Here is a 22,540-nt window from a genome sequence, read left to right as displayed (position 1 = left end):
CTTCTTCTTCTTCTTTTTATTAAGAGAGAGAGAGAGACAGGGAAATTTTAATATTTATTTTTTAGTTTTTGGTGGACACAACATCTTTATTTTTTTTTTAAATTTTTATGTGGTGCTGAGGATCTAACCCAGTGCCCCGCACATGCCAGGCCAGTGCACATCACCAGCCCATGATGGGTGCTTTTTTCCAGTAAGCTCTGCAGCATCCTGGGAGGGACATGCATATGCTGAAAAGATTCCTACCGCCCCTTCCCTGGCTGTCCAGCACTCTGTGGATGGCACTGTGTCTTTATTTATCTTGGGTGAGGGTATGATTTTTACCACCCCTGGTTCCAGACCCAGATTTGGATTATTTTCTGGCCTCTGTGAAATCCAGAAAGGATCCTTTTTTAAAAAAGATTTTTTAAATTTGTTCTCATTAGTTCTGATATGTGAAGGATCCTAGTTTTTTTTTTTTTTTTTTTGGTGCTGCTTTATTTTCTTTAGTTTTACTTTATAGATTTATGTCTTCCAAGATGCTAACCACTAGCCATATATAACCACTTATTAATTTTAAAGTCAAATTAGTAAAACTAAATAAAAATTTAAACCCAGCTTCTTAATCACATGAGCCACATGTCAAGTGCTTGATAAGCACCTGGAGCTTAGTGACCACTGTATTAGCGCATTTTATGGACGACCATTTCCATCATAGTAGAAGGTCCCATGGAACAGCACTGTAAATGCAGTTCAAAGGTTACTGAGTGTGAGGAGCAGCTATCAGAGCACTTAGGAGAAAGGTGAGGATTAAACAGCTGCAGTTTTAGCTCATGCTCTTCTCATGGGAAAACATTCCTCAGAGGAAATTCTTCCTCAGGGAAGACCTGGGGTTCCCACTGTTGGTGCATCCCGTCAGAAGGTTGGCCCTGGAGCGCTCTCAGCTTGTCAGCCACTCATCACCTTTGAGAGCACCGTCAGGGACATAAAGTGCCCACCTTGTAGCTCAGGCACACCTCCTTCCTGATTCCATGCCCTGTGGGAACGTCCTACCAGGAAACTTCATGTTCAGAAACTTTTATAGCAACTTTTGTCTTCTGAGTTAGTGGGAAAGAAGAGTTTTTTTCATTCTTTATTTGCCATTGTGACTCTACCAGAAGAAGAAGAAAAGAAACTCTTTAATAAAACAGATGTTTTTCTAGAATATCTACCGCAAGCCTTTCTGTTTTGGGTCGGTGGGGTCTTAGAGGCAGAGCTCAGACCGGGTGAGGCGACGGCAGTGAGCCCAGGACACATTAAGGAGATCCTCTCTAGAAAGGATGGGAGAGGAGGGGAAAAATAGGGGGGATAGGAAGGGCAGCAGAATAGAATAGACATTATGATTGAGGTATTTACATCCCATGTATGTATTATATATCAAAATACATTCTGCTGTCATGTATGACTAAAAAAAATAAAAATAAATCGTATGGTTAAAAAAAAAAAAAGGACATCCTCTCTAGGTGCTGACCTTCTACTGGCATGGGTCTTAGGAGTGAGTGTCTAGTGCACATTAGGAACCCTGAGCACCTGGATCCCCAACCTTAGTGCCATCCAGGGATGGCTTAGTTTGGGCCCAGTGACCACCCACTCTGGCAGGCTGGCCATATGGCTCTAGGAATTCTGGACCTGCACCCATACAGCTCTTTTACCAAATACAGCCTTGTACTATGTCTGCACCTCTCTCAGACTGAACCCCTTAGGAAGAGACTGCATCTCTTTGTCTACCAGGCCCAGAGTCAATGTCAGGTAAGCAGCTCATGGATCAATGAACTGGTCAGTCCACCAGGCATCAACTCAATGAATTAGTCAAGAACTCTCCTAGATGTACTGCATGACATGGCGACTACAGTTCACTGTAATATATTCTCGAAAATTGCTATGAGAATAGATTTTAAATGTTTTCACCACAGAAAAATTAAGTGTGCAAGGTAGCGCATAGTTAAGTAGCTCAATTTAGTCATAGCATAATGTGTACATATTTCAAAACAGCATGTGGGACACAGTAAATTTTGATTTGTCAATTAGCTAAGTGTTTAAAATAATGATAGTAAAGAACTTTTTTTTTAGTTAAAAAAAAAAAAAAAGAAGACTCTTCCAGTGAGTTCAGAGAATGTCCCATATTGTTCCCTGTGAAACTCCACCTTTCCCAGAGCCAGGTCCTCTGCGCTTGGCAAAGCTGGGTCCTCCTGTCTGTGCAGCAGTGGGTGGGCATGTTTCTCCCTTCCCTGGAACCATCTCACTTTTAGCATCAGGCACGGTTATCTTGCTGGAAGGCTCAATCTCTAGGGCTGTTTCTCCTTCCTTCCCTCCTCTTCCCTGCTTCCTCCACAGTCCATGCCACACGTCATTCTGCAGCACTTGGACCCTGCAGCGTGTGATGGGGCCATCACATAGTGCTCTGATTTGGGAAGGGCTGGAGTGAAGGAGCTGTTGCCTGGACGTCGGAGGTCCCTTTGTGGACTCTGTGTTACATGCTTTTCCTCTCTGTCTCTTCCTACAGAGCGTATTGAAGAAGAGGGACCAGGTTCAAGCAGAGTACGAAGCCAAACTGGAAGCGGTGGCTCTGAGAAAGGAAGACCGCCCCAAGGTCAGGGAAGCCCCCCCGCAAGAGATGGGCTGTTCCCGGCTGCAAGCTGTAACCTCCCTGCTGGTGCTAAGTAACGCGCCTCCCTAGATCTGTACGACCAAGGTGGTCAGTGTCAGCTGGGCTATGCTGATGTTATTATTTTCCTCCATCCTATTTCTGAGAGTTCCTAATGTGCACTAGGGGTTGAATTTTCTGCTGTTTTCTGGGTTTTTTTTTAAGAGACTTGCATCCCATTCACTGGCCGTTTCTTACTCTGTAAAATGGCATTGCAGAGGGAGGGAAGAAAAGTTCAGATCAGAGCTCTCAAAGTAAGGTTCAGTGATGGGGCCACAAACTGTTACCCACCCATGATGAGGAAGTCACGGAAGGCAGGAGAAAGTGCTTAGACATGAGCATGCAGCTGATGTGGCTGCGTGGCCAGTGGCCAAACCCTTCGGAGCATTCGAGGGGCGTGTTGTCCGACTGCAGTAGGGAGTTCGGGGGGCGCAGACTGCACGCTCCATGTGCACAGTAGGACTGCAGCTTGGCCGAATTAGGGGCAAAAGCCAACAAAAAGTGTCTCTTGACTCCATCGGAGTTTAAGAAGCACAGGTCTAACTTGTCTCTGCTGCCCTCTGACTTGAGATAGAGGATCAGGATCCCAAATGTATCTGTTGTGTGAGTCGTTCCAATCATTGTCCTTCTCTTCCCTCCAGCCAGGGTTAAAAGCAAGAGTCATGATACCCAGTGCACAAGGGCTTATAGTGTGCTAAGCTACTCTCATTTACTCTATACAACAACCATATGGTTTAGGTACCATTATTGTTCCCATTTAAGAGATGAACAAACCAAGGCCCAGTATCACATAACTAGCAACTGGTAGAGATAGGATCGTACCCTGCGTACAACTATGGAACCTTGCCACTGCCACTATGTTATTCTGTTCCGTTTTTGTTTGTAATCATAAAGTTTATTTGTTTTCAAAGATAGGGATAGAGAGTGCTATTAAAAAGATAATAGCGGGGACCCAAGTTTCAGGGAAGTAGTTTGACATGAGAACTTTTCCTTCTCCTCCTTTCCTCCCTTTTCCCCTCCCTCCCTCCTTTCTCTCTCCATGACTCCTCCTTCCACTCTCCCTCTCTTCTACCTTCTGTTCTTCCGTTCTCCCATCCTTCCTCTGCCGTGGTTCTTGCTATTGCTGCTGACACCTACCTGGAAAGGAACGAGCTTTGGTAATTCAAAACCCAAACTTCAGAAATGGCACTCCTTGTCTTTATATAGTGCTTTTTAAAATATGAGTGATGTTACATGATGATGATGGTCATCTGAGGACCAGAAGGAAGGCATTATTCCATTCCCATTTCATGGGTGAGGGAATGAGTCACAAAGCATAATAGATTGCCTAGCCTCTTTTATGCCAAATGTCTCCACATCCAATACACTGTATACAGTAGGCATATAATGCATTCTTTTTATGTTGATATGCACGTCACCCATAGTGTGACTTTTCCACCTGAGGGTGAAGCGCTCTGCATCTTTTTTCTTTTAATATAATTTTTTAGTTGTTGGTGGACCTTTATTTTATTCATTTACTTATAATGTGGTGCTGAGAACTGACCCAGTGCCTGACACATATGAGGCAAGTTCTCTACCACTGAGCCACAACCCCAGCCCAGCTCTCCGCATCTTGTAGGGAGCTGGGCAGGATTGGGGCCCTTGTCCTTGGCCCAGTGCTGCTGGCGGGACCCTCCCTCTTGCTTCTCTTGTGGTGGCCTGTTAGCCTTCTTCCATCCTGTGTGCCACAAGGGAGGCCACAAGGAAATACAACCAGGTGCACAGCTGCCTCTGTCTCCAGCTGCCTGTCCTGTTGGCGAGTTTGAAGCTGTCCCCATGATATTCTGGAACACTGTGCCATCAGCTGGGCATCAGCTCAGTCCCATTGAAAAGAATGACATGGAATACTGCTTTTATATTTAAAACTTTTCCTTCTAATCACTTAGCCCCAAATATAAAGGTAGAAGTCACTTCACAAAACGACAAATGCTTCATGGTCTCATTTGAATGTGGCATCTAAAGAAGTTGGCCTCATAGAAATAAGAGTAGAATAGTGGTTTCCAGGGGCTGGAGACGTCAAAACCTTCAGTTGCAAAACGAACTCGTGTCGCAGTCGTGGTGACAACGTCTGTAGGAGGCTGAGGTCGGGGGATCACATGAGCCCAGGAGTTGGAGGACAGCCTGGGCAATACAGTGAGACCCCACTTCAAACAAAACAGAACCACCACATGTTCTGGGGGATGTCATGTTCAGCATGGGTGATGATGGATATTACTTAATGATATGGCAGTCACCTCAAAATGTGTACGTAAATCGAATTCTACCCTTTAATACATACAATCTTTATTTGTCAAATATTTTTTTAAAACTCTGGAAGCCACTTTTCCTGACTAGGGAGGGAAGGAGAGCCAGCAGGTCCTGCCGCTGGCCTGGTATAGAAACTGAGGATCCTGCGTGTACAGGTGTCACTTAAGTAGTTTCATCAGCGTTTGCATGTGCCCAGCACTGAATAAGGCTTCTCAGAGCTTGTTCCGTGTGTCCAGCCCTGTCCTGGACATATTTCTTTCCAAAGACAGAAGCTGAGGGTGAGGAGTAATAAGCTGACTAGTTGTGCCCTCCTTGCTGTCTGCGGGAAGCTCACACCAGCTTGGAACAGTCTCAGGCAGAGGGAACAGCTGGCTTTGGCTCCCACATACCTCCCAGTCCCCTTGGCCTCCTGTTCTTGCTGGTGTGAGTGGAAGTCTCCTCTTCCCAGTGTTGATTTCTTCCCCATGTGGCTTATCTCCTTGGCCACACGAATTCTTACAAGAGGGGGAGAATTTTTTCCAGCTTGTGAAACGAACAGGTTCCACACACACCTGCCTCTCTTCCTACACTGAACAGGTTCCACACACACCTGCCTCTCTTCCTACACTGAACAGGTTCCACACACACCTGCCTCTCTTCCTACATCGGGTGTCTTCCCTCTGCCTGGTGGGAGGTTGAACCATGCCAGAGTTAATTTTATCATTACTTAGCAAGTGTGGCCATCATGGTGGTTTATCAATAAGTATAATCTAATAGCACACTAAAATTAGGCCCCTGTTGGATCTGGGGTGGCAGCCACCTTGGTGGGCAGAGGACGGCTCATTCAGTAGCCTATCCAGGTCTACCATGGCACAGTAGAAAGGGATTAAAAGCCCAGGGGCTTGGGTTCAAAGCCAAGCTCTGTCCCCGAGGTTGCTCATCGCTCATTAATTAGTCTCTGCGAGCCTCACTGGTCTCGGACATGTGATCACTGTGATTGTGTGAAGTGCCCAGTGTTGTTTATCCTAGCAGCACATGAACCTCTGCTGCACATGGCTCTTGGTGTCTCCCCTGGGAATGCCAATGAACATTGTTGCCATGTAAGTTTAAAAAAAATTTTTTTTTTTTTGCTTTCTCAGATCACAGTGTTTTAGACATTATTTCCTCATTCCCACCCCTCCCACACACCTCTCCCCCTTGACAGCAGGCAGAGAGACATCTCACAACAGTGCTCATAGGTCTGAGCAGGGATGCAGGGAATGAGGGGCCCTGGGCCTGAGTGTGTTAACAGAAGATCTAAGAGAATCAGTGACTTGCTTCATTTTGAAGTGAAATCTTGAAACCATTGCCCCAAAGATGAGGGAACGTTGATTTTTGTGAGGCCGTGGGATGGTATTGAAACCTGATCACTTTTCTCTAACCCAGAGGAAGGAAGTGGCTTCAAGAGTCTCTGACCTGGGTTTCGGGTTTCAAACTGGGGTGGTTGTCTTAGGACAGAGGAGTCCTAGGATGGGATTTTAGGTTGAGGTGTGTGCCCCACACTCCAGATGCCAAGCTGGGAGCCCTGCGGCTAAGGGAGGGTGATGGGCCTCCAGTGCTCTGTGGAATAGAAGAATCATAGATTTTAAGTTTTGTTTTGTTTTTAGGCTTTGAGAAAGCTCAGCAAACACTGAGGTGGCTTTAGTCTCAGGCTAATGGATCTTTGGATGGTGTAGACTTAGTTTTCCTCATGTTAATTTTGAAATTGAGAAATTACAGGCATTTAGAAGGCGGCTGGCCATAGGCGTGTGTAAATCTTAGAATTTGACCCTCCTTAGAAGTTTGGGAAGGCATCAGACTATTACTAGAAACAAGAGGGGCCAGGAATTGTGTATGAAATTGAAGTAGAGGTATACAAACTTTAGTGTAGTCAGCAAGGGGAACTGGAGGGAAAGTTTATGTTTCATTTAATTTTGCCTTTGACCCTTTTCAGTGCTAACATGTTCATGTATCATTAGTTCAGAAAAGAACAAAGAAGGGATTCCAGGAGAGGATGCTTTGCAAAATGTTTCCCATTACCTTCAAAAGGTCAAACATAAGGAAGGGGCTGTCTTAGGCCCTGATCTATAAGTGGTCTTGTACTAGGTACAGTGCCTGATGAACGAAAGTGAGATGTATCAGGGGAGGTGAGGGCATGGCACTGTGAACAGTGAGCATGGGTGTGGAGATGAGTAGGCGTGGTGTGTGGAGGTGAGATGAGTGGGTGTGGTGTGTGATGAGTGGGCGTGGCATGTGAAGATGAGTGGGTGGGCATGGAGGTGGGTGGGCATTATGTGTGGAAGTGAGTGGCATGTGGAGGTGAACCAGTGTGTTGTGTGGCGACAAATGAAAGCAGAAAATAAAATGTCCTGAGCTTCTCAGGTTTAGAAGAAGAGAAGTAGGAACTGGGCTTACCTGGTCAACCCAGCCCTCTTAAAAGCTGTGCACCTCCCATCTACATGGGAGGTTGAGACGTGTATATCACTTGAGCTGGTGAGTTTGAAGCCAACTCTGGGTAACATAGTGAGACTCTGTCTGAAAAAAGAAAAAGAAGAGAAAAGAGAAAAATGCTGTGCACCTTTATAAGCCCCGAAAAGCACCAGGAGGGCGGACATTCTGCAATGGGGAAGGTGTGGCAGGCAGCAAGAACTCTAGTTTTACATTGCAGCCGGGACACTTCTTAATATGGAGCGGCTGCTAAGTGGGGAACTAAGCAATGCTAGCTACCTGTCAACTCCAGACATGTCTGGCAAGTGGGGAAAGAGACAACTGACAGTTGCCAGTTCTCTCCAAAGCAGCTATCATCTCCGCCTGTGTTAGAAAGCCAGATAGGCTCAGCCACAGGAGGGCAGAACTCGGTCATCTTTCTTTGTTCTCTTTAATTCCGGCCTTCTGTCCGAGGGTTTCCACTTTACAGAGGAGGCTCCAGGGCTTAGGGAATCATGTAGCTTGTGTGCCAGAGCTAACAAATGGTGGGGCTGGCATCCTCTCCTCACCAGGGTCCCGGCCCCAGAAGTATTTGCATGTGGAAGGGAGGGCTCTGGCTTTGTAAGTCAGTGGAGATGAACCTGGAGGGACTGGGGAGAGACCGTGGACCTTCTCTTGGGTCTTGGATCTCTGTGTCCCCAGTGTCTCCCAGTCTTGGTATAGGTGAGTTCACGGCCCTCGGTTCTTGCTTTATGTTCTGTGACTCATCTTAGCACTTACCTTGCTCTCTGGTCTCACCTGTTTGTTTTTTGTTTGTTTTTTACCCTGTCTATGTTTTCTCAACTTTTTTTTCACAGCTCACATAGAAACTGAAAATATTTGTATGTTACACTGGGATAAACAGACAAGGTTGCTGGGAGCTGGAGGTCACTAGCCTGTTCACTCTGGCTTCCCTGAGGGCTGTGGGGATCGGTGTGGCTACTCTTTGCAAGGTGCCAATCAGGGAGCTTGGCCCCATCTGCTCGCTCAGAGCCTGAGGCTGAGGAGACAGCCATCCTGAGTCAGCAGAGCTGTCCTTGATCCTGGCACCTGTCCCATGGAAGCCATGAGCACGCCTCTCCCCAGGGTCTTGGGATTTTGTCCGCCTTGTTTAGTCTTGGGGGATTTTATTAACCTATGGTCGTCATGGGAGCAGACAATTTGACATGTCCAGCTTAGCTTCAAGGAAAAAAACTTACGAGATTTATACCCTTGGGCCCCACATGTGAGATGAGCTCAGGAATACCTTTATAAATGACTGTTGAGTCAACATAGGTCCCCACCCTGCTCCCCAAACGCACAAATACACAATCTCATCCCACCGGAGCCTTTCCCAGCCCTCCCAGCCATTACATATTCTGTAAAGTGGATTCTGGTGAGAGAGAGAGAGGGGAACCTATGTGAAAAATGCCATTTTGTCCTCGATTCAGAAGTTTTGGGTCTTTGAGGTCTTACGTGGTGATGTCTCTTTTCTTCTGGGGTCTGCAGTAGGCACCGCCCCACCACAGGCACTGAACATTGCCATATCCACATCTTTCAGCTATGAGGAGCCTGACTTAACCATCCCTCGGTCACAGAAATGAAAACATTGAGATAAGGAGGAATGCTGGATGTGACTAGTCAGTAAAGTATTGTCACTTGCACGCTGTCCAGTAAGAAGAGCAAGAAGAACACAGGCCTGAGTGTCAGCTGCAGCGTTCCTCTTCTTCATAAATCTGGGGAACTTCACAATCTGGTACCTGCAGACAGATTGCTCGGTTCCCTTTACTTTCTTCTTTTTACCCACTTCCCTCTCCCTCCATCCCTGGGCTGCTTTGGCCTGTTCTTTTTGATTCACCTCCTGCTACTTCTGTGCCCGCCTTTCTTAGGGATCTTTGCTGAGTCCTTTATTAATTCTGTAATTACAGGCTTCTTCATGGATCTCCCCTTAGGCCCTGCCTTCCCCATCCACCTTTTATTCCCTCTCATATATATTTTTTAAACGTTGTTATATACATAACACTAAATTTGCCATCTTGACCAGTTTTAAGTGCACGGTCAGTAGCATTACATACACTCACCTTGTTGTGCAGCCATCTCTCAAACTCTTCACCTTGAAGAACTGAAACTCTGCAGCCACTAGGCAACTCCCCCTCCCTCAGCCCCCTGGCAACCGCTGTTCTACTTTCTCTTTCTATTCTAAGTACTTTAACTAAGTTCCTCGTGTAAATGGAATCATGCAGTATTTGCCCTTCTGTGGTCGACTGCATATTTCACTTAGCACGTTGTACTCCAGGTTCATCTATGTCATAGTGTGGGTCAGAATTTTTTTCCTTTCTAAGGTTCAGTAATACCCCATTGTATGTCCATACTGTGTTTTGTTATCTGTTGATGCATCAATGGGCACTTGAGTGGCTTCTCCTTTGGCGATTTTGAATAATGCTGCTGTGGACATGAGTATCCAGCTATCTCTTTGAGATCCGGGTTTCGGTTACTTTGAGTTTATACCCAGAAGTAGAATCCAGCAGGATCATGTGGAAATTCCATTTTTAATTGTTGGAGGAACCGCCATACTGTTTTCCATTGTGGCTGCACCATTTTATCTTCCTGCTAACAGGGCATAAGGATTCCAAGTCCCCATGTTATTGTGGTTTCTGTATTTTGATAGGTGCTTCCCTGTGCATGTGAGGTGGTATCTCATTGTAATTTGGAAATGCATCTACCTCACTCATGATCGGTGATTGGAAGCCTCTTTTCATGTGCTTGTGGCCATTTGGCTGTCTATTCAAGTTTTTTAATCCATTTCTTAATTGAGTTCTTTGGTGGTTTGTCTTTTAGCTGTCTCAGCCTCCTTTGTGGAGGAAAGTCTCACTCTTCCCATGGGTACAACTCCCTCCTTGCTGTGGACCGTGGACCTGTCCTACATCCTAAGTCCCTTCGTGACATTATTGTTGGTCCAGTCATCTAGACTAGAAACTTAAAGCTCCTTTCTGATTCCCTGTATCTTATTTCTCAGGGTCAGTTGGTTGCCAAATCTGTGAGTCGTCTCCACCAGTTTGGTTTAATCCATCCTCTCTCCCTTCTGGTGTTATGGCTACCGCCTGGTTCCAGGGTGTCCAGTGTAACCTCATGCCAACATATGGTGAGGTGCTGACTCATCTTTCAGGTCTGGTGAAATCTCAGGGTGGGGTAGCATGGGCAAAGGGTGGCATCAAGTTTGACAAAACATATTTAGTAATGTAACATATTTGTAAAATGGAAAAAAAATCCTTTTTTTGGAATACATGGAGTAATAAAATATTTTTGAGTGGGCTGTGTAAAGTTAGATTCCTTTGTGGTTAGCAATTTATAATATTATACTGATATGAACTAATATTTGTTGAGAGCTTAGTATATGCCAGCCAGCAGGTGCTTTACAAGTACTATGTCACTGAACCTCACAACAGTCTTATTAGGTGGATAGATGTTTATCCAGAAAAAGAAACCGAGGTACAGAGAGGCCCAAGTCACACATCTGGTAAGTGATAGGAGTGTTATTCAAACCCTGGGAGTTTCAGACTAGTGAGAGGAAGTGGGAGGCCTTTTCTCTTCTCCAGAAGGGGTCATGAGCTAAATGGGCCTCAGAAAAACTGGCCTTCAGGGAAAGTTCCAGGATCCAAATCCTCTAACCCCCATCCCCTGTCTCACCAACTGGAGAGAGTTCTCCAGAATATGCCTTTGTGGACCCCAGGCCTGTGAGCTGTCCCTCCAGGGGGTCCAGGTACCTCCTTGCCTCTCACTTGCATGTACTTCTCCCTCTTCACTGTCATGTCCCACTTTCTCATCTTTAAAGTCATCTCAGTGCCACCTCCTCAAGGAGGTCTGACCCTTCACCCAGTTTGGACTCCTCGCTGTTCCTCCTCCGTGTGAAGTGAAAGTGCACGTAACTTCTCACCTCAGCATCTAGGCTTGTTCCTTTTTCTTCTCAAAATAACTGCAGGCAACTTGAGACAGAAGCTGCCTGTGAGACCTAAGCACCTTTGTGTTGCTCAGCGCCAATGTGGAGTGTGTTGTCATAATGACAAGCTCGATATTTTCTGCATGGAGGCTCATGAAGGCTACTTTGAAGAAGTCTGCTCTTTCTTTTAGAAGTTCCTTTCTCTTAAGTTACCAGGAAGTCTTGATGTGTCTTTTTCTCCAACTCACCCATGTCTCACTCAAGTTTAGTTCTCACCAAGCACTTTGGAGCCCCTTGCCGTGGCAGGTGGCCAAGCACTGAGAAGGAGTCCGTGCCCTCGGGCCTGGCCTTGCTGGGTAGGCCTCGTTCTGACCAGCTCTTTGCCCATAGGCTTGGTGCTACACTTCCTTGATTGGCCGAGATTGGCTCTTGGGCACAGCTTGGAGACATTCAGGTTCCTTGTCCTCAGCACACAAACCTACAGAGTCTCATTCACCCAGCTTTGGGCACGTGGACTCTCTGGCCACCAATAGGGCCTAGTGGAGCACTTGAGTGAGGAGAAGCAGTCCTTGGGCTTTGGGAACCGCTGTGACCAAAAGGCCCTTGCTGTGGATGAAACTCACCAAAGCAAAGTGAAAGTGAAAGTCCTCGTAACTTCTCATCTCAGCATCTAGGCTCCTATATCAAGTGCCATGGTCCCTCCCTGCCCCCCCCCGCCTTTTTTTTTAAAATACTTCACATTTTAAAAATACCTCTATTTTACTTATGTATTTATTTATTTTTTTGTGTAGTGCTGAGGATTGAACCCAATACCTCACAAGTACTAGGCAAGTGCTGTACCACTGAGCCACAACCCCAGCCCCCCTCCCCCCACAGTTCCCTTTTTTCTTTTTAACTTTATTTATTTATTTATTTTTATGTGGTGCTGAGGATGGAACCCAGTGCCTCACACATAGGAAGCAAGCGCTCAACCACTGAGCCACAACCCCAGCAACAGTTCTCTTTTTTGAGAAAGTGTTCTGGATCTCATTAAGAAAATCTTGAAACTGCCTGCTCTGTTTGTTTTCTCTTGATACACAAAAATGGTTTCCCTCCTATTTTCTCAGGCCTAACCTCACTGTCACTTCATTTGTGATTATCTGCTATCTAGAGGAACATGAACAAGTCTCCAGTGTGTGTGTGTGTAACGGAGGGGTTCGGCTGAGGAAGCTGGCGGGTGGTCTTATTATTGCAATTGATTCTCTGATTGATTAGGAAAGGCAACATGAAACATCGTAAGAAACGGAATAATTCACGGGATCCGGGGAAACCTATTTCTCTTCTAGTTCCAATGTGGGACACAGGAGAAAAGCAGGGCAAAACCCAGTATTTGCTATGTATGTGCAAAGTCTGCACACATTTGTTCAGTTTGGATGGGTAAATCTTGAAAGGAACCAAACATATCTGACTCTGAGTTGCTGTGTTTCTTCTCCCTGCATGTCAGTGGTGGTTTCCCACCTGAGTCTCTGCTGATTGGAAGATTTAGGTTAGGAGAGCCCTTTCCAGAGATCCTCTTCAGACCCAGAAGCCCAGATCCATGTCTCCAAGGGAGGGAGCCTGTTGATGACATTTTAATGTAGCACTTTGGCCTCCCACAAATCTGTGAGCAGAGGCGCCCCAGGCAGGAGTGGCCTGTCACACAAAGCCCCCGTGTGTGCCTCCCGCTTCCAGGTGCCCGCAGACGTGGAGAAGTGTCAGGATCGGATGGAGTGCTTCAACGCCGACCTGAAGGCTGACATGGAGAGGTGGCAGAACAACAAGAGGCAGGACTTCCGACAGCTGCTCATGGGGTTAGCTGACAAGAACATCCAGTATTATGAGAAGGTAAAGGTGGGCCCGCCAGAAACCAGAGGCAGGGACCCTGCTCCTCCCATGTCCCTCCTTTCTTCTCTCCATCTGACCTGTGTTGCTTGCTCAGCTGTGGGCTCAGGAGCCCTAGCACTCTCTTGGGCTCCCCTCGCAGCACACACTGTGGAAGCGGCAGCTTCGTCTTCTGTGCTCGCTGGTCCTAGACCCTGGCTGCTCCCGAGTCAGTCAGACCCTCTGTGCAGGGCTGCTGCCAGATGGTGGAGGCCCTGGGATTACTTCACACTGCCCTGTGGTTCCACATACAGGGCTCTTCATTGTCATTGTGCCACAGACCCCTTTGGTCATCTGATGAAGCTGATATGCCCATGATCAAAAATACTGTTTGTTTTTAAAAAGAGACTTAAAAATACTGCTTCTAAATACCTAAGGAAATTTACAAAGGGAAACAATTCTATTAAGAACAGTTTTATTCATGGATCCCCTTGCTTGGGTTAAGCCCCCACCCCCACAAATGGTGGTTCCTGTCAATCTACAGCCCTTCTTCTCAGTCACAGTTCACCCCTAGTGTATCATTTCTGCTAAAGAATCCTAATGTTCCTTAAAACCTAAAATTAGAGAGACTGGCACGATCATAGTTCAACAAGTAACCTGTGGGCACGACATCAAACTTGGAAACACAGCAGCCTCCCAGCTGTGGACAGGGACTGACTTGGCTCTTCCACCACAATCCTAGAAACAAACTCAACCTAAGTGACAAGAATTCATCTTTTTTGAGGCTTTGATGGTCTGGCTGCTGCTCGGAGGCTGTGTGTCTGCATTGTCTCCAGGTCTCTTGGGGGAAGGCTAAGGAAACAGGCATGGAGTGGCTCTCCCTGGTCAGCTCTTAGGAAGGGCTGATTGACAGCAGGAGGAGAAGCATACTCCCTTCCTCTTGGCCTTTCTCATGGAGCCCCTGCTGCGGTCCTGGGCTGGCGCTAGATCAGAAGTGTTGCTTGTGTCATCTCATTAAATTCAAGCCTTGCTGTCACTGCTGGGAGCTTTAGGACTCTCAGTTGAAAGCTCAAGAAAGCAAGGCCCAGCAAGGTTTAAAAAGCTCTGTCCAAGCTGACGCAGCCTGTGAGTGAATGCACGAGGTTTGTGGAACTGTTGGGTCCAGAAGTCTAGGTGGGTCCATCACTGTCCGCCTTGGGGATGGTTCCCTCAAGAATAGCACAGAGGTGCCCAGAGGTGGAAAGCTCACCCCGTGTGAAGTTGCAGCCTCGTTCCTCTGCTTACCGTGCTGTTGGAAAGGTGCCTTTTTGTGCCTGTCTCTCTTTTTTTTTTTTTAATCTGTGGAATGGGAGTGATCCTTCTCCATGGAATGATTGTGAAGATACCATGCCCAGCACATGCTAGGCATTTAGTAAACATTACTTCCTTAGTAAATGTTACTGTTCAATGGCTGTCCCACTTCTCTAACTCGTTCCTTTTGTCTCCTTCACTCTTCTGACGCTGAATTCCAGCAACCCCACAGCCCTAGGACACAAAAACTCAGGTCTCATTGTCGGGTCTTCCCATTACACCAGTACTAACAGGGTCGCTAACTTGAGGTGTGGTTTGGGGTCTTCACCTATATTTGACCAGTGCTTTTTATGTATTTGCTATGTTAAAGATACTGTATCTACAAAATTAATAAGTAAATAGCCCAGACCCTTATCCTTAAGGCATTCTCAGTCTGTTGGAGGATTAAGTATTAGTGAAAGAATCCCACTACCAAGAGTGAGCTGTGTGTGCCAAGGAAAGAGAACAGGAAACCGAGAGGAAATACTAGGGGGCATAATTCAGATGAGGGAAGGAGGGGGGCAGATGGAATGGGCAGGTGAGGTCAATCTGGAAGTAACATTTGTCCTGAGCCTCAGAGACAGAGACCTGGAGCATGGGTATTCCAGACAGAGGGAGCAATATATGCAAGGTTCCTGGGGTAGGAAAGAGCGTGGCACACTCGGAGACTGGAAAGAAGAAAGTTGCTCTGGCCTCAGTTCCTCACAGCTGATGTAGAAAGACTCTTTCAGATCTGAGGTGGTGGACTTGGAAGAGTAGAACCCAGATTGCCATGGACCACGCTCGGAGTCCCTGGCGGGGAGCAAGCTCCTTGAGGCTCTCCACCTTCCTTGGGTCAGGCTTCTAAGTATGGCTTCTCTAACCTCAGAGTACCAAGGAGGGCGTCCAGGACCAGTTTCACCACTCCCATTTCCAGCTTGACCTGATGTGTCTCCTCCTTCTCCCATCTCCCCAGAGCTCCTCCCCAGATGACCTGGCACAGAGGTCACCCTGGGCTGCTTCTAAGAAAGGCCCAGAGCTGTGGGGCCATCCTTCCCTTCATGCAGGAGACTGCTGAAAGGGAGAATTATTTCTGTTAAGCAGCTGCACTCAGAGGCCAGAGCCAGACTCTCCTAAGTTCTTGGCCTGTCTCAGGATCTGGGATGAAGAGATGGATGCAGTGGAAAGGGCATCCGTTTACTTTTGTTAGAATCGTGAGTCATGAGCACTGTCGCTTAAAAGCAGTGTGTCTTGGGCCAGTGGTTTAACCCAAGATTCATTTTCCTCGTCTACAAAGTAGGTGTGCATGTAATAGATGATAATTCCACCTCACAGAGTTGTTGTGATAAGGAGTGTAAACGTGTAGCAGTGTCTGGACAGAATATAACTGCATCGTTGGGTCTCCTCCTCCCATGCCTCTTTTGGAAGATCCAAGAGTGGCCCCAACAAGCAAATCTGAGTTTGGTGGAGAAGAGTAGATTGTCCACCCACTCTGCTTCAGGTGACTGGTCCGTTCCAGTTGTAATTCTGTGCTTGTGCAAGCCCCACATACCTGGAACACTGTCTCCATCCATACGGAGAACTAGGGCCTCGTCAAGGGCTTCCTGCCTGGTCTCCGTTTTGCTTTTTCAAGGGGAGGGTTTTCTTCCAGTGACTCCATTTCCACTCACTGGGTCTGAGCTTCAGGCACCGTGTTGAATGCATGTAAGCCTTGGCGGGACACTGCTGTCTTCCTTAGAGATGGGGATGACACATTCCAAACAAACACCTGTCACCTCCCCTGTTGACAGTAGTTATGGATAATACACACAGGTGTCATTAGACAAAAGTGACCCAGCAGGATTGTCAATGAAAGGGTCAATGAGAGCAGAATTAAGAAGCTGACCCTGAAATCTGAAACCCGTTGCTGATCCTCTGTGAATGTTGTCGTTTCAGTGCCTCATGGCGTGGGAGTCAATTATTCCACTGCTGCAGGAGAAACAAGAGACCAAGTAGATTGCTCCTTGGAACAGAGACTCTTCTACCTACACAGGACTTGACACCCTGTACTGGAATGTCCCTGCAGTGCTGGAGAGGTGGCATTGGGGAAACAACGCAGAAGCACCTCTTGTTTGTGTATTTCTCTCGCCCCCTTCACCCCACAGTTGTTTTTGATTTGTATTTATTCATTGGTGGAGTCCGTATGGCTGTCATCATCTCTCAGCAAAAGAAGCATACCTCCATGTCACTACGAAGACTTGAAACCGAGCTTCACGGCAGCCCACGCCTGAGGCTGTGACTCTCAGGCTGTGACTCTCATGACAGCTTCCTCTTTTGAGACAGCCGAGTTGCTTGTTGCAGGAGGGGACACAGGTCTTGCTTTTCAAGGTCATGGAGGAGGCACTAAGAAGAGGCCTCTCTGGCTTGCTGTGAGCCCAGCGGCTCTGCAGTTGACCTCTGTGGGTGTTGACTTGCCTCTGCCTAGAAGGAGGTGTTGGCACCTCCACAGAAAGTCCTTAATTTACGGTGGCCTGTATCTGTGAGTGTGGCCTGCTGCCTGTTTGTGATGAGTGACACGTGTTTTAAAGTCTGTGTCCACATGCATCCATGCTTGAGTAAGCAAGCCTTGTCCTTATGCGATGCCTTGGTAAACTGGGGGATGCTCCCTGATCTTGCTTCTGATACCAGAAGGCAGTAGACTAGAAACTTTCATGTAAAATGAAGAAAGGTGCATTTTTCTCTGTGAAGGCCTTCAGTGTTTTTCTTTGGCCTGTTAATTGTCAGCAGTCAGGATTAGACCTCCCGTTTGCAGTCAGAGTAGTTCCTCCATTGTTGAGATTGGTGGGCATATCCCGAGCCCCACCTGTGATGTCTGCTTTGTGCAGTTTGCCTTTACCTCACCAAAAATGCTGAGCTTAATGTTTCCTACGTGTCCACTGGACGTTTGGGCAATCTTGTGGTGAGGGGGGCGAGTGTGTTGTATTGTCATGATACAGTTGAAGTTGGTAAACTCAGTGTGAATGTTCTACATAAAGTGCTTTAACCCTTAGGATTTCCTAGTCAGGAAGAAAAGTCAGTACCAGCAGGGGCCTCAAAGGTGACAGCACACTCTCTGCTTCTAGCTAAACTGAAGTCTCAATTTGTAGCCGAATTCCTGGGTACAGCTGGTTGTGTTTAGTCTTCGTTTCGAACTGTTACCAGGTTTACTTTTCAAATCACCACAAAACCAACAGTCCAAAAGGATCTCTCTTCAAACTCACTTTTTCCCCCGCTCCTGAAAAGAAGCTACATGAGTTATATGATTTTCTTTCACTTGTGGCTTATGCTTATAAACCTGTAAATCTAAGCCTCAGACAGTAGTTCGTTGTTTTAAATGAAGCAGTCGGGACTCTTGCTTCATATGCAAGTTAACCTGCAAATGCCGGTCAACGTGCTGCATATTGAAGTCACTTTATTCCACTCTGACATCAGAGTTGACTTGGGGTCAGCCACAGCTGGGATACTGTTGGAGCAGCAATCGGACAGCAGAGGGGTGTTTGGCTGTTCCATCATGTTTGACAAAGTCAAATTTGAAATGATAATTTTTACATCCATCGGTACTTGCTAAGCTCCATCTGTGCCATTCTAAAACCTTTTGATGTGAATTTTCAGTTTGGTACAAATAGAAATGATTCATGGAAGCGGAAGGGCAAGAACAGTCCCTCTATCCCCATCTCCAGTGACTCAGCATTTCATTCTACCTCTTGAACCATCCAGTTGGTGTGGGTGTGGATGTCCTGGTCCAGCCTGAGGGTGCGCTGGTAGAATTGGGGTGTGCATCTAATCGTTGACAGCCCTCTATTGATATTTGGCAGAAGACACCAGCCTGACCCAGCAGTGAATATTCGTTTTTGGAACATGTGAATCTTTGCTTCGCGGAATGTGTGCTTTAAAAATGTCGAAGGTAACAGATGTTTGGAAAGAACCATGGAAAGAGCTACAGGGAAACCAGAATCCGAGAACCTGCTAGTTGCCAAATTCCAGAGTCATTCCTGTATAACGGTTACTTGGGAAGGAAGGCCGTCCCTCAAAAAACACGCATTGGTCTCCTTGCTGGGAGACATGAGAGGGGGATCCACAGTCTGTCTCTGTGGAAGGCAGAGGTCTGGCTCTCCGGGGTTCGGGCTCCTTGGGACTTTTTCTTGTGCTTTGTCTGGGCCCCATGTGGTGCTCTGTGCTTTGAGACACCAGGAAGAGCTGCAGCATTGTGACCTCCTTCCTCCAGGCAGAGTCAGGAAAACCCTGTATGTTAGACTTGCTTGGAAGTCATGTTTGTCCCTGACTTCAGACTGGCATCTGACAAGGTGAGGAACTCTGCCCAGAAGGAAGAGGGAAAAGAGAGCGAAGGAGGCTCTCCAGCCCTCCCGACTCCATGGCTCCCTCTTGCCCCTGAAGCTCAGCAGTCCCAAGCACTGGTCTGTTTGTCTTGATCAAGCAAAATGGAGATTCACTATGAGAAGCAGAACTGGGAGACTTCTGTGCCAAAGATTGCCTCAGAGAGGCCCCAGTACCCCATCCTCCTTGAATTCACAGAGCTGCAGTGCTGAGATCACCGACTCCTCTCATATTTATCATCCATGAGATTCTTGCTTAAGGGTACCCTTTACCTGGGGCAGACGGACAGACATGTGTTGAGGAACAATGAAAAGTTGCCCCACGCAACTGTCCAGGTCCTGAAAAGAGAAGAGTTTCCTTCACCCAGGTTAAAAGTCCCGGGATGAAGGCAGAAGAGAGAATTCCTAGGAGCCAGAGCAGATTTTAGAGATGCAAATGATGTCAAGCAGAAAGCAGTTGTGGTGTTGACGCTGTGGACATTGCCTTTGCTTGTCAGTGTGGGAGTCCATAGGAAGATTCTGGGCCTCTGCTCAGAGCAAGGAGCCACTGCTCTGAAATGAGGAGGGAACACACGACCCAACCTAGTTTGGGTTGGGTTTCATCCTTTGATAAGGCTTTACCAATGATGGCTGGCAAACTTTTAGTGTGATAGGGGAGATGATGGGTTTGGTGTTTCACCAGACACCTCTCTCTAGTTGAAATAACAAACAGCCCGGCTCTGGGGATCGTGGTGAATGTAAGATGTCTGCTTTCATGCCAAATTTCAGCACCCCCAGAGTGTGCTCTGGATCTTGGTCGGGGGTGTTCTCTGGGTTGCCCCCCCGCAAGGGGAACAGAATGGTCGCCTTTATTGAGGGACCAACAGGAAGTTCCAACTCAGAGGTGGGCATGATGGCCCCTGGCAGTTGCAAGGGAGATGTCTCTCTTAGGAAGGGAGCCCAAGGGACACCAGGAGTGTGTGGGGCTCAGTCCTGCCATTGATAGTGTTGAAGCCAAAGGTAGCTGGCTCTGCTTTGATGAGACTGTCTCTCCCCTGGATCCGGAGCTGGTGATTGGGGAGGGAGAACACAGTCGAGAACAACCTCCGGGCTGAGTGGCCTTGGCTGTTTGGGTCTTGGGGTGGGCTGGAACTGGCTAGTTGCCGTTGCTAGAGACCCTGCAGGGTGATTCCTCCCAGAAGCTCAGCTGCCTGTGGTCAGGGCAGGGCACATTTACTGGGACCTCACCTTCCCAGACACCTACTTTAAGGTCTTGTAGCAACTGAGTACATTAATCATCTGGCTGGGGTGACATCGCTCTGGCCATCCTCGTTTATGGGAGGATATTGGAATTTGGGTTTGCCTTCTCCCTTTCAAAAGCCCTCAAGATGACAGCAGATTGGACATGCCCTATTATTGCTGAGGTGTCTTTTCAATCCAGATGACAGGTGGCATTTACTAGTACATTTGAGGAAAACGTCCTCTCCTAGGCCAGACTTACAGACGGACCGGGGTGTGTTGGAATTGCTCTCCTCTTCCTTGTTTTAATAATCTAGGAATCAAATTTTTCACCATCCTACTCTGTGCGTTTTTGTTTTAAGTATCCCCAACTTGCACATATCGGAGTGTGCAGGAGCTGTCTGCATTAAAGGAAAAAAAAGTTGGAATGGGGCTGTGTTCTGTTAATTGGGACTGCTCTCTTAATCATTTGAGTTTGAAGTGTGTCCTGGGCATGACTGTCCAACCCTTAACTATGTGGCAGAAAAATGTTATCCAGGTAGTTTGTCCTGCTAGTCTGTGAATAAGTGCTATGAAAAACAATAACTTTTAATAAACCAATAAGATATTTGTTTCATATAAACATTCTGTGTATTTAGCACTTGAAAAATCAACAAGTCCAGAATTTAAAAATAATGCCACAAGACTGTTAAAAGCCTAATTCTACTTTTGAGAATTTTTCAAGACCTAATATGCCTTATTCTTCCACTAGTGTTTTTAAGATTCTGCATAGAAAGTTTTAGATATATAGTCAGCCGTTCAGCTTAAATACTAGAGATCTAACATAGTCAGTCCTCAGTCCTCTTAAAGAAAAAAGCCAGAAAGTGAGGGTCAGAATGAGGTGGCCTTTGGGGAGGAGAGAAGTAAGCATAGATATTGCCAAATGATGTTTTTAATAATGCAAGGACTCCCAGGGACCACACCACCTCTTGTCGTTTTAAAGTGTGAAACATTAATTCAGTGCCTTTTGGCATACTTTTGATTATAGAGGTTACAGAATCAGCTTTGACAAATCACAGAACCAGAGAACTCTATAGATTATGACAGTATTGAAGGCTTACCCTGATTCTACAGAACAGCTTTTGAAGGTAGTGTGAGGATCTCAGAGGGGCATGTTTTGGATGGAAAATCTCCACCGGTTGAAATGCCAAAAACATATTCTGTTGACTCACATAATTGAGTCCACTTCAGCAGAGCTTTTGTTATTAAACCAGAGATGAAGAGTGTTGTGTATGTGCCTCCCCCAGGAGGGCTGTTCCCGCCCCCCACCACCAAATGATTCTGGGCTCTTTCTAGGCTGGGCCAGAGCAACCAACACCTACCTGTCCACATTCCTACTGGACAGGTTTGTTCACGGTCATAGATCAATCTTTCTTTCAGAAATGGTACTAGGAGGAGGAAAGGGAATCACGTATTCCTCTGTGTAGAAGTGGGGAGGGGGAGAAACAGATTGCAGACCAGAATGTGAATCCGTATCATAAATCTGTATCATGTCGCCTGGGCCTTCGTCGGGGAACAAACCAGCATCTCTGAATGGTCAGCATTGTCCACCGGACACCCCTGAGCCTGTGCACCTATCCCATCTCTGTGAGTTGGGATGCATTGAGAGGTGACCTACCCTTGATATACTCCCACGAAATCAACTGCCAGCAAACTTTCTAACTTGTATTTTAACTGTTAAGAAGAGATTAAAATTTTACTTAGGACATTTCCAAATTATGGACTGTGTTTTTTTTAAAATTTAGAAATTATTCTTTATGTTTAAGAGAAAAAGAAAACTCCTCTGAGGTGTTGATGAAGTCCTCTGTGTAAATGTGTCGTCTTCTCTTCATGCTGCCATTAAGCCAAAACAAAAGCTGTGAATATAAAAAGTGCTCAAGAAGAGTGTGTGTAGATGAGAAAGCAGTTTATTTACAGACCAGAAGTCTTTATTTCATTAAGCTACCAAATGTTAGAAAGAATGTCACCTTTTTTTCTTGTCACCCAGAGATTATGATGAATGGGGGAGGGGAGTTGTTTTTGTTGATGTTTTGATGCTGGCACGAAGTTTTTTGCCCACTTTTTTTCATGTTATCTGTGTATTAAAAAATCTGTTGTTGTTTACTATGGAATTAGTATTTTACATTTTGAGGTAAATAAAGAATTTGTATTGCTTGATAAACTATTAGCTTGTAAATCCAAACAAAGTTTCTTTACCTCAATTAACTTAAAGTAATGGACCAATAAATCTATAAAAGATGCTTTCTTTACCTTGACTCCTGTTATCTTTTGTACCATTGTAGGACTGGACAATATGATTGCTACCTCTTTTGTTTTCTTATTTTCTGAACAAAATAATTTGCCTATAAGAATCAAATATACAGAGCAACAGGAAAAAAATATAGCTATGTAATTGAACTATTTTTATTCTCTAGTTCTTTATCGATCCAAACTCAGTTTACCCTCTCCTACATCTTACAA

At 46.3% G+C, this 22,540-nt stretch overlaps 1 protein-coding gene across 1 annotated transcript in view; it reads left to right on the top strand.

The window, feature by feature from the left end:
- SNX30 (sorting nexin family member 30) overlaps window positions 1–22,321 on the top strand; it is a 111,638-nt gene extending 89,317 nt beyond the window's left edge. Inside the window, exons 7-9 of the mRNA XM_081282459.1 lie at window positions 2,519–2,605; window positions 13,035–13,187; window positions 16,407–22,321. Of these exons, the coding sequence (XP_081138585.1) occupies window positions 2,519–2,605; window positions 13,035–13,187; window positions 16,407–16,466 (300 nt within the window). The 3' untranslated portion in view covers window positions 16,467–22,321. The remainder of the gene's footprint in view (window positions 1–2,518; window positions 2,606–13,034; window positions 13,188–16,406) is intronic.
- The last annotated feature ends 219 nt before the right edge of the window (window positions 22,322–22,540 follow it).

This window comes from Spermophilus citellus (genome assembly GCF_964194105.1).
Source record: "Spermophilus citellus genome assembly, chromosome: 2".
Taxonomy (NCBI): domain Eukaryota; kingdom Metazoa; phylum Chordata; class Mammalia; order Rodentia; family Sciuridae; genus Spermophilus; species Spermophilus citellus.
This window is presented reverse-complemented; position numbering and strand designations above follow the sequence as displayed.